The sequence below is a fragment of the Carassius auratus genome, chromosome 24, assembly GCF_003368295.1.
Source record: "Carassius auratus strain Wakin chromosome 24, ASM336829v1, whole genome shotgun sequence".
NCBI classification, from domain to species: Eukaryota; Metazoa; Chordata; class Actinopteri; order Cypriniformes; family Cyprinidae; genus Carassius; species Carassius auratus.
In genome coordinates, this window is record NC_039266.1 from 10086565 (window position 1) to 10101036 (window position 14472).

At 35.3% G+C, this 14472-nt stretch overlaps 1 protein-coding gene across 1 annotated transcript in view; it reads right to left on the reverse strand.

Annotated features, from left to right (window-relative positions):
• The window catches only part of prex2 (phosphatidylinositol-3,4,5-trisphosphate-dependent Rac exchange factor 2), a 128800-nt gene that overhangs the window by 16745 nt on the left and 97583 nt on the right, over positions 1-14472 (reverse strand). Inside the window, exons 34-37 of the mRNA XM_026200939.1 lie at positions 14325-14468; positions 14040-14154; positions 2401-2467; positions 1324-1514 (exon numbers count right to left, since the gene is read on the reverse strand). Coding sequence (XP_026056724.1) covers positions 1324-1514; positions 2401-2467; positions 14040-14154; positions 14325-14468 — 517 coding nt within the window. The remainder of the gene's footprint in view (positions 1-1323; positions 1515-2400; positions 2468-14039; positions 14155-14324; positions 14469-14472) is intronic.

Genomic DNA, 14472 nt, shown 5'->3' on the forward strand with positions numbered 1-14472 from the left:
TAAAAAGCGCTATACAAATAAACTTGAATTGAATATTCAGCCAATGGATTGAATAAAAAACGTATTAATTCGACATGCAGCTATTTTGATGATGTCATCATCAGTGGTAATTTTGAATGCTGAACATTCAATCAGTGTAACATACATTGGCAGGGATGCATTAAACTGATCAAAAGTGATAGCAAAAACCTTCAAATGAGTATAAAATGAATAAATGAATGATCGATGAATCCTGTAAAAAGATATACATCACAGTCACCACAAAAGTAGCAAGCATAGGTTCAGCATTGATAATAAGAAATGTTTCTTGGGCTGCAAATCAGCATATTAGAATGATTTCTGAAGGATCAGGTGACACTTATGACTGATGTAATGGCCACTGAAAACTCGGCATCGCATCATAGGAATAAATTACATTTTAAAATATATTAAAATTGAAAAAATTATCTTAAATTGTAATAAAATTAACTGAAATATGTATTTTGATCAAATAATTGCAGCCTAAGCCAGAATTAGTGACTTTAAATAAACATAAGAAAAAATAAATCATACCACACCCAAACTTTTGAATATTAGTGAGATGCTTTCAACAAAACCTGAAAATATGCAGAATATTAATACAGTGCTGCATTGTAAGCCCCATAATAACAAGGGCTATGAAATAAGCCACTGATACACAGAGACACTTGAAACTGAAAATTAATGAAAAAAGATCTGTTGAACTGCTGGTTTCGTGAAAGAAGTACATCCGCTCTGGGGGATACTAAAAGTGGCCTTGAATTGAATAAAATATGTCCCTTCAGTTAAGAGTCACAAAAGAACCCTTAGAGAAATAGAGCTGTCTGGACCATCTCTAAAAAAATTTTAAAAAGATGGATTAAGTGAGACCATCTAAATGTAGAACTGAGACGCTGAATATTCATAATTGCTTTGGATGAATGATTAGTGCAGAGAAAGGTGTATTTATGGAATGATACATGAGCATGTAATGGGGATTATTACATATTTATACAAAAGAGGAAATTGAATATTAAATGGTAAAAGGAGGGGAGATTGAAGAGAGGAAGACTGCAACAGAACCATCGAGATAAACCCAAAAACCTCTCTAAAACTGAAGAAAGATTGAGGCTGCAGAGAAGAAAACAAGATAAAAGACATAAGTGACGGGAAGTAAATTGCTCCGAGCTACAGACAGAAAGGAAAAAAGACAGGGGAGGAAAAAACAGAAGCGTTCCACTTAGACAGAGTCCCTTGCGAATGCCTGATGCCTGTCGGACTGAAAAGAAAGGAGGATGAGTGTATGTGTGTGTAACCCAGGCTGACCGGTGTACTCCGCTGTTACACATGACGATGTGACAAGCTCCCAGGCGGCTGCACAGCTCCGAGGCCACGGTGAGCAGCCCGACTCCAGACGCTCCGCAGGCTGTGAACTGGCACGCGGCCGTCCGCCGACATGAGATAAAACTTTCCATCAGTCTGTACAACTCATCCAGAGAATTCAGAGGACGCATCAGCTACAAAGAGAGAGAGAGTAACAGAATAACATCACAATAACATTCCATATTAAAGGGATAGTTCACCCAAAAATGATCATTCTGTAATCACTCTGATGTTCCAAACCCATGGTCTGAAAAATAAAAGTTCCAGTTGAAGGGTTTCACATGCGATAGCATAAAAGAACCCATTTTCACTTAGCGTAAGAAACAATTTAATAATCCAAACACTTTTTTTCCACCTTTTGTGCAATGAAACGGTTCAGTGGATGTTCAAGTTTCTTCATAGAATCATCAATGCCGATAAAGAGCCTTTATTTTTAAGAGTACATATAATTTGCCTTCATCTTTGAAACATGAAATGAAACATTTTAACATCTAGAACTGTCCTGCTTTTCTAAACAATGACAGTTCATATAGTGACCAAGCTCTTAAACAAATGAATTAATGAACAAATGAATAAAAGAAAAATGAAAAAAAAAAAAAAAACATTAATCGTTTTAAGTGAGCTTTGACTTGTGAACTGCTGTGGAGGCCCAAATCAGTCAAATTTGTGAATAAATCATTCAGTCCAGTTTGTGAACTAGATCAACTGCTTTACTGAAAAGTGCTGACTCAAAAGAACAACTCATTTACAAATTAAACTGATTCATCTCTTGTGTTCAACTGATTTTGATTCACAAGTCATTCTTGATTGAACTCTTAAGTTGCTGTTGTTTCACTTAAACAATAAAGACATTAAGGTTTAGAATGACGTGAAGGTAAGCAATTATTGACAGGACTTAGCAGGTCCCTTTTTACATTATTGAGAATCAATAAAAGCATTCAATAAATAACTAACTGTACTGCCATAAACACAGATTTCCCACAAGTCCCTGCAGATCGTATAGTGAGTGATGGCACATACCTTGTCTATGAAGGCTGCTTTGGGAGCCGAGCTCGGGGGAAGGTTTGATTTATCCAGATAAAAGCCCCTATGGATGATTAATACAGACAAGTTAGTGTAAGCAGTGAACACACAGAGACAAATGATTGCATATAAAAGCAACACAGGATGTGCTGTAAAACCTCATTTGGGATTTGATTTACATAAAAAGAAAGCTGGTTATAAGTGTATATATATATATATATATATATATATATATATATATATATATATATATATATATATATATATATATACTTATATAAGTATATAAATATATATATATATATATATATATATATATATATATATATATATATATATATATATATATATATTATTTTTTTTATTAAAGTTTCTAATTTTAAATTAAAGTATCACTGTTTTATTATAAACCCCTATATCCTTATAGGGGATTATAATAAAACAGTGATACTTTAATTTAAAATTAGAAACTTTAATAAAAAAAAATTATATATATATTTATGTACTTATATAAGTATGGCAAAATCCTGTCTGTTTTTTTTTTTTTTGTTTCTGGTTCCGTGGCATATTGCAGCACATGTTTATTGTCAGGAAAATTAATCTGCCATCTGCACCCAGCAAGGGAGAGATTTATCACAATAATATTCTCATTTGACGCAGCATTAATATTATTGTTAATTAGTCAAAGATATTAATCCTTCACTGATTGGAGCAGATGATATGAAAATATGAAACTAGAAGTGTGGCACTATTAGATACTATTAATAAAGTCAATGATGTATTCAAAGGCAGACTCAGGTCTTCTCTCTCTCTCTCCCTCTCTCTCTCAAAAAAAAAAAAAAACACACACATGCAGTCTTGAGCTGCCATAATACGATCCTATTCACCCTGCATACTAATTGAGGCAGCTCACGTTAGTGTAATGAAAAGCATTAAGCAAAGTTCTTTAGAAACACCCTGGGGCCATCAGCTTAAAGCACTAAGAGCTTTAAACACTAATTCCACTGATTTACAAAATAATTTCCATCGTCATTTCATTAAGCAGCATCCAACATATCCTGCAAAGCGCAAACAAACACTGTTGGAGGTTAATTGCCTTAGAAACATCCATCAAAGGCCTCTAAGCTCTGTTTCATCAGGTTCTTGACTTCAATAGCCATTGTAGCCATTTCAATGCAGTGTAATAAAAAGTGATGTCTATGATCATGGTATACTATCATTTTATTACCTTTCTCTTTTATGTTTACCTTTTTCGAACAACTTGGAATTCAATTTCAACTTTCAATTCAGTTTTTTGGCAGCTTTCTGGGTAAAATAATAGTCTGAAGTTTACCATTCGAATGAAAATTAAATTAATAAAGAGAGTTAACAAATATATATATATATATATATATATATATATATATATATATATATAAATAAATAAAAACTCCAGGCTATCTGCTGTTTTCATCTTCACTTCCTCCCCTAAACCGTGCTACTGACACTTTCTGCTCCACTCTTACATCTTGTTAAGACACTATCTGTCCCCTTTCTTCCAGGCCAGGCCGTAACACCCCTTCTGCCCCTTGGCTTACTGATGTTCTCCACAAACATCTTTTTAAGCTCAGGGCTACTGAAAGGGTGCGGCGCAAATTAAAATATCCTACTGAACTTAATGTGTATGGTCATACCTCTCTTCCTTATCTGCTCATGTCTCTACTGGTAAAAAGACATACTATCATAATAAAATTAACAATTCTTTTAACTCTGCTCTTTAAAACATATTCCTCCCTTGTTTGTCCTCCTTCTCACCCTCCTTCATCAACTCTAACAGCTGACGACTTTACCACATTCTTAATTTATCAAAACCATCAGTGCACAATTTTCCACACCACAATCTATCAACACATCTAACCAGCAAAGATACACTTGTTCACATCCTTGTCTTCACTCTCTTAGTCAGAAGCCTCAAAACTCATCCTTTCTAATCATCCTACTACTTGTCCGCTTGATCCTATTCCATCTCATCTTCTTTAAGCCATTTCTCTTGCAGTTGCACCCACACTCACTCACATCAACACATCCTTTTACATTGGTATTTTCATTTAGATAGGCTAGTATAACCCCACTACTTACGACCCCCCCCCCCCCAACCCATTTCTTTTATAGAACTACAGACTGGTTTCCATTCTTTGTTTCATTGCAAAAACACTTGAATGAGCTGTGTTCAACAAAGTCTCTGCCTTTCTCACACAGAACAACCTCCTCGACAGCAACCAGTCTGGTTTCAGAAGTGGACATTCAGCTGAGACTGCCTTGCTCTCAGTTGGTGAAGCCCTAAGACTGGCAAGATCAGATTTCAAATCTTCAGTACTTATCTTGCTGGATCTGTCCACTGCTTTTGACACCAGAACCTCCTGTCAACCCTATTGGCAAAGAACATCTCAGGAACCACACTCCAGTGGTTTGAGTCTTACGTCTTAGATCCTTCAAGGTATCTTGAAAAGGTGAGATATCCAAGTCGCATTATCTAACTACTGGGGTGCCTCAGGGCTCAGTTCTTGGACAACTTATCTTCTCTTTCTACATGGCACCACTAGGTTCTGTCATTCAGAAACTTGGCTTTTCATTTCACTGCTATGCTTCATCACATATTGTGATGATGACATACATCACATCAGACATGTGTCTTCACAATTTCACCATCCAGTTAGGCACATCAACCATAACTCATTCAAAAATAGCCAGAAACCTTATGTTTAACCGGAGTTATGACTGATGATCAGCTGACTTTCTCAGACCACATTGCTAAAACTACCCTATCCTGCAGATTTTCTTTATTCACCATTACAAAGGTCAGGCCCTTACTTTCAGAACATGCCTCACAACTCCTTGTTCAAGCTGACAGACTGGACTATTGCAATGCTCTCTTGGCAGTTCTTCCATCCAGTTCTATCAAACCTTTAAAATTAATCCGGAATGTGGCAGCAAGAGACTCTGTTTATCGGTTTCACTGGCTACTAATAGCTACTCACATAAAATTCAAGACATTAATGTTTGCCTACAAAACCACCACTGGCTCTGCTCCCCTTTACCTAAATTCATTACTTCAGATTATATGCCCTCTAGAAGCTTGAATTCTGCAAGTGAACGTCGCTTTATTGTGCCATCCCAAAGAGGCACAAAATCACTTTCACAGACTTTTAAATGAAATGTTCCATCCTGGTGGAATGACCTGCCCAACTCAAACCGAGCAATCAGAATCCTTATCTATCTCCAAGAATCGGCTAAAAACACATTCTTCCATTTTTATTTGACCCTCTAACTCTAGCACTCTCTAATCTAATTCTGTTCTTTAAAAAAACCTTGACCCTTTTAGACTTGCAATTAATTTACTGTTTGTTTTCTTAAAATAAAAAAGCTCACACTAGCTTTTCCAATCTTTTTTTGTATTCTATCTATTTGTTTTCTTTTTATTTATTATACAATAAACTAAAGCTAAAACTGAAAAACTGAACAGATCTGAAGAAATTTAGCATTGTATCACTTGCTTACTTTCTCATCACAATAATCCACATGAAATCCACTCAACTCCAGTCCATAATTTAATGTCTTGTTAAGTGAAAAGCTGCATGACTGTAAGAAACAAATCAATCAATAAGGCATTTTACATTTAAATTAAACACTCGTTTGAAGTTTCTTACTGAATCACAGCTTTTTGCTTCACAAGGCACTGATTGATGGACAGGAGTCTTGTGGATTATTGTGTTTTTTATCAGCTGTTTGGACTTTCATTCTGATGGCACCAATTCCCTGCAAAGGATCCACTGATGAGCAAGTGATGTAATACTGAATTTCAAACTTGTTCTGATTAAGAAACAAACTCATCTGCATCTTGGATAGTCTGAAGGTGAGTAAACTGTCAAAAAATGTACAAGTCCTGGTTTTTCAACACCAGTGCAGTTTGATGTAGTGCGCCCCTCACTTCAGACTGTGACTAAAGAGTCTACTGATTTAAAACAAAAGCCTGCTGCGCTACTCAAAGTACCACACACCAGACGAGCAGAACGGATCTTCACGCATCACAAAACCAAACATCCAGGTCTGGCGGGCTCAAGCAGCACCAGATGGAGCTGACAATTTATGTTACTAGATCAATTGCCCATCCGCTGTTCAGTTTCACGGCAGAGACAACAACTCATGCCAACACTTCACTGACGGGGGTGTGTATGAAGGTATATGTGGGGGTGAGAGATTTTCCCACAAAACCCCACACTATCTTTTTTTATTACATTGACTTAATTTACAAAAAAATATTATATGCTATTTCATTATAACAAAATTAGCACAGTTGTACTGTACATGACTTAAAAATAATATAGTACTTAATAATATAGTACAAAAAAAAACATTATTTTGTTATTGTAGTTATCAAAGAAAGATATAAAGAAAAAAAATCAGTTTTGTTAATCTGATGGTAAAGCTATGGTATTTTAATTTAACATATGAATATGAAATAACATAATTCATGTACAATCACTTTTATGTGAAGACAACTTAAAAAAAATGTATATATTAATTTAGCAAGGACACGTTAAACTGATCAAAAGTGACACTAAAGTACATTTATAATGTTATTTTGAATGTTTTCTTTATCAAATCAATCCTGTAAACAATGTATCATGTGCTCCATGTTTTTATCATTGATAATAATCAAAATAATTTCTGAAGGATCATCACTACAGACTGGAATGATAAGGAATAATAATAATACAACATTTTAAACTACATTAAAATAAATAAAAAAAAACGCTTATTTATAATTGTAATAATATTGCACAATATTACTGTTTTACACTATTTCGATCAAATAAATACAGCCTTGAAAATAAAATAAAATATCCCCCAAACTGTTGAATGGTAGTGTATTAGGGAAAAGAAGAAATAGAAGTCCAATGATTTTAATATGATCAGTGATTTTTTTATTATTACTACAGTACTTTATTTTTTTTATTTTTTTTATATATTTTGCAAGAAAGAAAGAAAGAAAGAAAGAAAGAAAGAAAGAAAGAAAGAAAGAAAGAAAGAAAGAAAGAAATACACAAGATCTCAAAGTCAAGTAGCATAACATTTCATCAAAGGTAAAGCATAACAACAAAACCCCCTGCATTGTGGTAATGTCTTCTGGTTCTGGTGGGCTTACTGCAACTATGGGCTGCTATTCATGCAGGCAAATGTAATCCATTAAAACAGAGGGTAGTGTTATCTATATTAGAATGCGCTCTGCTGTACTGGTCTGTGTGTGGTGAATGTGGGACCCTCCTGCAGGAGTCGTAACTCAGCAGTGGTCTTTCCTTTAAGGCACACTGTGCAGTAAATGATGGCCTGTGTTTTCTCTCCATGAGCTCTTATGAGCCACTTTAATGGAAATGCTGGATAGGATCCAAGGATGGGCCAATCTCTGTTCTCTGGGCCTTAAAGCAAATTGCAGCCACTGTTTCATCTTAAAAACAAACAAAAAAAAAACATTGCTTTTGGCCTACAGTATTTCACAAGCATTACCCAGTGTGCTTTGGGGTCTTCAAGCAAGATTAGACACTGATGTACGAATACAGCGTGCCTCAAAGGGTCCATGATAGTATAGAGTTACATGATAATTTGACAGTGGAAATAAAATATATAAATGTTAATATAAAAAATAAAATAAAATCATCAACATCATAAACTCTAGAGAAGGAAAGTGTTTATTTCTGTGGGGTCAAAAGCAGTATGACGTTTACAGTGGTCTAAAAACATTATCTCCTCTATCATTTAAATCATGCAATTAAAGGGGTCATCGAATGCCCATTTTCCACAAGTTGATATGATTCTTTAGGGTCTTAATGAAAAGTCTATAACATAGTTTGGTAAAAATCTCTCAATGGTAAAGTAAAAAAAAAAACTTTTTATACCCTGTCAAAAATAGCTCTTTTCAGAGCAAGCAGTTTTATAGCATTTTCCTTTAAATGTTGATGAGCTCTGCTGACCCCGCCCCTCTCTTTGGAGCTACTCTCTGAGGGACTCTTTACTTTAGCTGCAATCATCGTGAAATTCGCTAATTAGCACATTATAAGGAAAGGCGGTAAAAAAAACAACTAAAGGTAATCCACTGCATCTTCAGCGGCTCAGATGTCAGGAGTAAATGACGACTGCTGTGTTCATTATTATATCCAACAACAAAACACCTCAATCGCTTGGGAGACATTCTTGTTTTCATCTGCTCCGGAGTCGAAACAATGGGGGACTGATGACAGCTGACTCAGGGCAGGTCTAAGGTAAGGCGCCAGTCCAGTCTGTGCTGAAACACTACTGTCAATCAAACTATTGTGGGAGGGGCCTGTTTTTATGATGCCACACAGATCAGCTCGATTTGAGAAAGGCATAAAGATTTGAGCAGATCATTATTATTATTTATATATATTTTTTATCATTTTAGGGCGGTTGTGTACACCCACTGCCAACACACATTTCAGTTCAAACAACTCTACACCCCGGTCTAACATTTCATTTTAGTTTGCCAAATATTGTGACCTCTGCCAAGGTGGTTGTTTTTATTTGGTTTTTCTGAGGCACACCGTTGCATCATGGTCATTATCAGGCTGCCAGGCCATCATGTCTTAAAGCAGACCAATAAATCTACAAATAGCATTGTGCCTCAACCACCATCATGACCCAAAGCAGGACCTCAACAAACCTTGACTAATTACAAACAGATTTGCAAGCATGATCTCATGCTGGTTCCTTCCAAGCTGGCACAAAATTGCTCTAACAGACACACACACAAATATATTTTAGCCCATGTTTAGGTGTCTTCCCATTGGGACCAGATCACTCAAACGATTTCAGCTCTTTCAGCCACTTCTAGACATGCGATTAGCCAAGCGCTGAGTTTCTACCAGCTGTTAAGTACAGCCATTAATCCAGCTGTCTAACACACACATCCTGGAAATGCAGAAACCTAAAAAAAAAAAACAAGAGTGCTACAAGAACGAGCTATCCATCTGTATCAAACCCACCACATCCACATGACTCGCACCACAGAGACCACTACAAACAAGTCGCACTTCAGTAACTCAGTAAAAAACAAAGAACTTGTGGGTATCTGGAGTTTAGGTTTGAAATAAGCTGTGAACGCCTTGTTTAGAAGAACAATCAAAAACCAAATGTATTTTTAGTCTACAAACTTGTAGAATTAATCTTACAATCCACAGAACTTGAAATGAATGCCATACAACTGGCTGTTTTTCATCAGAAAAATCAGCCACAACATACATATCTGGTACCACATCAATGTCTCAGCTGTATTACTGACTTACTGGGTGTATTAAGAGCAGTTTCGATTCCACACTTTGAAGTCCTGCTTATGAAGGGATACTGAAGATGAACTCGACATAAACTGGACGTAAACTTGACTTAGAAAAGGCTTAAAAACTACCAGATGAGACATGGATTTGATTAAATGTGCCAACTGTAATCAAACTATTTTAATTTCCATTCCACATGAAAAGAAGTACTGTGCTGTTTCCAAATGTGCTTTCCACAAAAAAACAACTGGAGCTGACATTAACTCTGAGGGCTTCCAAAGCTGCAAATATGAGCTAGTTTTTGAATGTAGTAATACAGAAATATTTCAAGGGCACCTCAGTCATGGTATTGCCAGCCAGAGACTCAAACCCACAACCTTAAGGTTAGGGTTAGGCCACGACTTCCCCAAATATAGGACTTTGTGCATAAAAAGTTTTGCTTGTACTTAAAAGAAGGCCAAATAACATGCAAAATATACAAACAAACTAGTGTTGTCACGGTACTAAAATTTCAGTATTCGGTATCGATCCCAGTGAAAATCCACAGTTCTCGGTACCAATTTCGGTACCAAAGCAAAAAAAAAAAAAAAAAAAAAAAAAAAATATGCTAATTAAAAAAAAAAATATCACTAAGAATAAAACCAATGCCATTCTTTATACTTATTTACAATTGTGTTTAAAGTTTTTCTACAAGTAATATAATTATGAAAAACAGTAAACAAGTTTCACCCAAATTGAATTTGTCTTAATTAATTAAATTTAAACATTTTATTTTTTGGTAAATAAATTTGCTATTAAAATTAAAACATGGAAGAAATATTGTGTGATTTATTTCTTTAAAATAAATAAAGTTTCATGAATTTTTTCAACAGTAGTAGCAGTATCACATACATTTTACTAAATAATAGTAATATTTTTAGCACAATGCCTATATGTAAAAATGAACTTTTATTTTGACGGGCTACTTTTATTTTGACACTAGTTTTACTCAAATGAAACGGTAAAGTGCTTGTGAAGTGACTCAGAACAGTTTCCAATGATGTTGTTTATGTATTTATGTCCTCATTGAGATGGCAGATGCTGAAACTACTTCAATTACTACTTTCTATTACTTCATAGCGCTGTATGCTTCAAGAACCGGGTACTCGGTATCACTGGTACTTGCGATGTTTGCAAGTAAAGGGGTTAAGAAACATCTCTCATTCTTGTCAGCATTTAAAATGTATTAATACATACACAGTCAGCTTTTTATGATATCTGATCAATGTTTATATTTTTGAATTTGCACCGTAACGGTTTAAAGATTAAAGCCAAAAGATTATTAATTCAGCGAGAAAGATTGAGCTAATTTATTGCAACAACAAACAACAGCAAACAAAAAGCACAATAAAATAATCATCAATCACTGATACTTATATTAATAGAACTGGAAAGGCATGTAAATGTACCGGGAACCCATTCACATGAGACCTATATATATATATTATGATTGTAGTGACCTCGTCAGTCAGGATTGGTCGACTTAAAGAAGATCTGGAGATAATACATGACTTGGGGATATATATGCGAGCAACATATATCTATAGCTATTTCTAATAGCGATAAATAGGAATGATAAGTCTTTTCAGGCATTTTAGCTCAAACTCCAGTCTTCAGCTTGTCTAAATGATAAGAAACACATACTGTTATTTAGCGTTCCCTTCACGTTATGAGTGCACTATTACAACTTCCATGAGTTCGCTCTGCAGTCCCCATAATAAGCAGTCTACTGACATCCTTCTATCCCCGGACTCCAGACATTCTGACTTTTTTTTCTAATCATTACCAACATTAGCAAGGGGCCTGCTCAGGTTTATGCAGCATTATATCAATTGTACTTGTCAGTGAGCTCAGAATGTGACACATTCGAAGATGCAAATTAGCCAATCAATACTGTCAATCATTTACAAATGCCAAAGCACAGTATAGCTTGGCTTCGCAGGGGTCATTTTGTAAGATCTGACATTTGTAAATAAATGATAAATCAATAAATTCTAAACAGTGAAGGAACAAGCAAACATAACTGGTTAAACAAAACCAGTCGTGAGACAAATAAAGACTGTCAACCCTACATCTGTCCTTTGGGTTCTAAGATAGTCCCAGTTTCTCCTGCCCTCTTCTTTACTCTTATATTTCTCCCTCGGCCTCCACACTCCTCTCATTCTTCTCTGTCTGTTAACTATATCTGGCAAATGACTGGATATGACTTATGATCAGTTGAGATTGGTTCATGAGATAAATCCCGCCTCTATTTTGCGTTTGCATTCCGAGTTTGCGAATAATTTCGAATGAACATTATAATGGCTTTAATAGGAAGACTAATTTTAAAAAGTTAACAACTCACACACTTAGATATTTGTTACTGTATGTCAACAAAAGACAATAAGACATAACAAATATCCTGAAAACCTTGAAATATCCTGAAAACATGATATGAGAGAGTTTATTACATATTACTAACCCTAACCCTACCTCAAGTGGATCAAAACTTTCATCAAAGTTGCCCTAAAACCTCAAATTTAATTTGATCTGGTCTTAGAACAACTTTGATGAACTTTTTTGATCCATTTAAAATATGAACCACTGTATATAAAATATATAATAGTCAAGCTCTTAAAAACAAGTAAAGACCTTCATATTTTGTTTTATAGAGTTGTGCTCCATATCCTTTTTTTTTTTTTTTTTTACACAAGAATGGAGTCGTTCAGGCAACCAACCCACTGACTGGTCTATTTTGAAATTATATTGTTTTTCATATCCCTAGGCACTGTCAAATATAAAATAAAAAAAGAAAGAAAAAGAAAATGAATATGTGTGCAGCGTGTTTAGAATTATGAAGACTAGCACAGCACATAAAACCACCGAAATATTGTCATATCCATATCGAAACAGTGACATTTTGAAGAAAGATCGTGTTATTAGTGGAATATAGAGGGATTATTTTTCAAAATGCCAATATGCCAGAGAGCACGGTGTATATAATGAGTCAGCATTACACCACAAATACTGGCAAGCCAAACCAAAACAGTGTTTGCACATAATGAGACAATATTTCTTGAGTAACCACTCATGCTTTTTCCAATGGCCTCAAATCAAGCCAAGACTGTACTTGATCTCTGGTACAATTGGCAGGCTCGCTTCCATTCAAATCCCAAAAGCAATATGCCCCTATGGCAAACGCAATACAATGAAACTTGGCTGACCTCAGCACACTGAAACCAATTACGGATGAGATCTACACCAGATGCTTACCTAGTGAGCTATAAAGCAAACATCAGCTGCTCAGAGAACATGTTATTAGGATCCTACATGATGATTATTTTCCATAAACATGTCATATTCACTCATTTTTGAGTATTAGTGCCGATGTTCAGAGTTTGAAAACAACCTACATGTTTCAACAGCCATTTTAATGTCCCAAGAGGCCTCTGGAAGACTTAAACATACAAATAAAGAACTGAAGGAGCATGGAGGCGGTGAAAAACCTAGCTATCTGGAGTTAACTGGATGGGAATATCCCTGCAGCAATGTTTCTAGAAAGTCTTCCCAGGAGTGGGTTTGGTGTTTGTGTGCCCACATACTTTTGGCCATCCAGTTTTATCTGAGATATCAATCATGGCCATGAAATATAGTCAGTTTTGGCAGACTGATGAACTGAACTTATCTTGAGGTCTGCGGGCAAATTCACTTTCATCTCAACATCAAAAAATATTTTTCAAACAGACTGGCATGATAATTAAGGGCAAAGAGTATGATATTTGTTTAACTCTATTTGACATATCATAACAATAACTGATTTCCAGACAGAATCGTCCGATTGTGAGGAAGATAATTAAACTGGAAGTACAGCAGGGATCAAGATAATAGAAAAAAATGGCTTTGAAATCAGTGTACACTTGTAATCAAGAATTGTTTCAATGTGACAAATAAACACACATTTCAACTCTTCATTCATATATATATATATATATATATATATATATATATATATATATATATATATATATATATATATATTTGTATGTATATAAACTGTGTATGTGTGTTTTATCAGTTTATATTTTTAGTAATTAAATTTAAACACGATTATTAATTCCATCATTTTATTTTTAAAGGGCAGAGATCCTACTGAGCAACCATAACCACATCTCAAACTCCCAACTTCACCTCATCAGGAAATACAATGACAGCTTTACACTTAGGTCTGAAGGTGTAGGGAGAAAATGTGAAGTTTCATAGCTGAAGTTTGACTGACAGGTGAAGCAAACTTACCGGAGTCTCTTGTAGTACTGCTTGACCTTCTCAAGGGATCCAGCATTGATTTGGGCCTGATACTCTTCCACTGACACATTTTCTCGGTAATAATATCCCTCCATGCTCTCCAAGGCTATTAAAGAATGATTACGTGAAGCATTGGATTTCTTTCAGACATTTAGCTATGTATCAGTTACTATTATTATTTTTGAAAAAAGTTAAAGGTAGCTTCACATTGAAAGAACATAATTTAGCATTTTTGCCATGCTTCAGGCTAACTGTGTCCATACAAACACATCGTACCCTGGGTGAACAGGACGGGGTAGATTTTGAAGCTGCCACCGTGTCTTAGTCTCTGGGGTAACTGCTGGAAGTAGAATGCCTCCAGGTAAAAACAGACCTTCAAAGCCTGCCGTGTGCCCTCAACTTGGTATGAGATGGGCATGTCTGG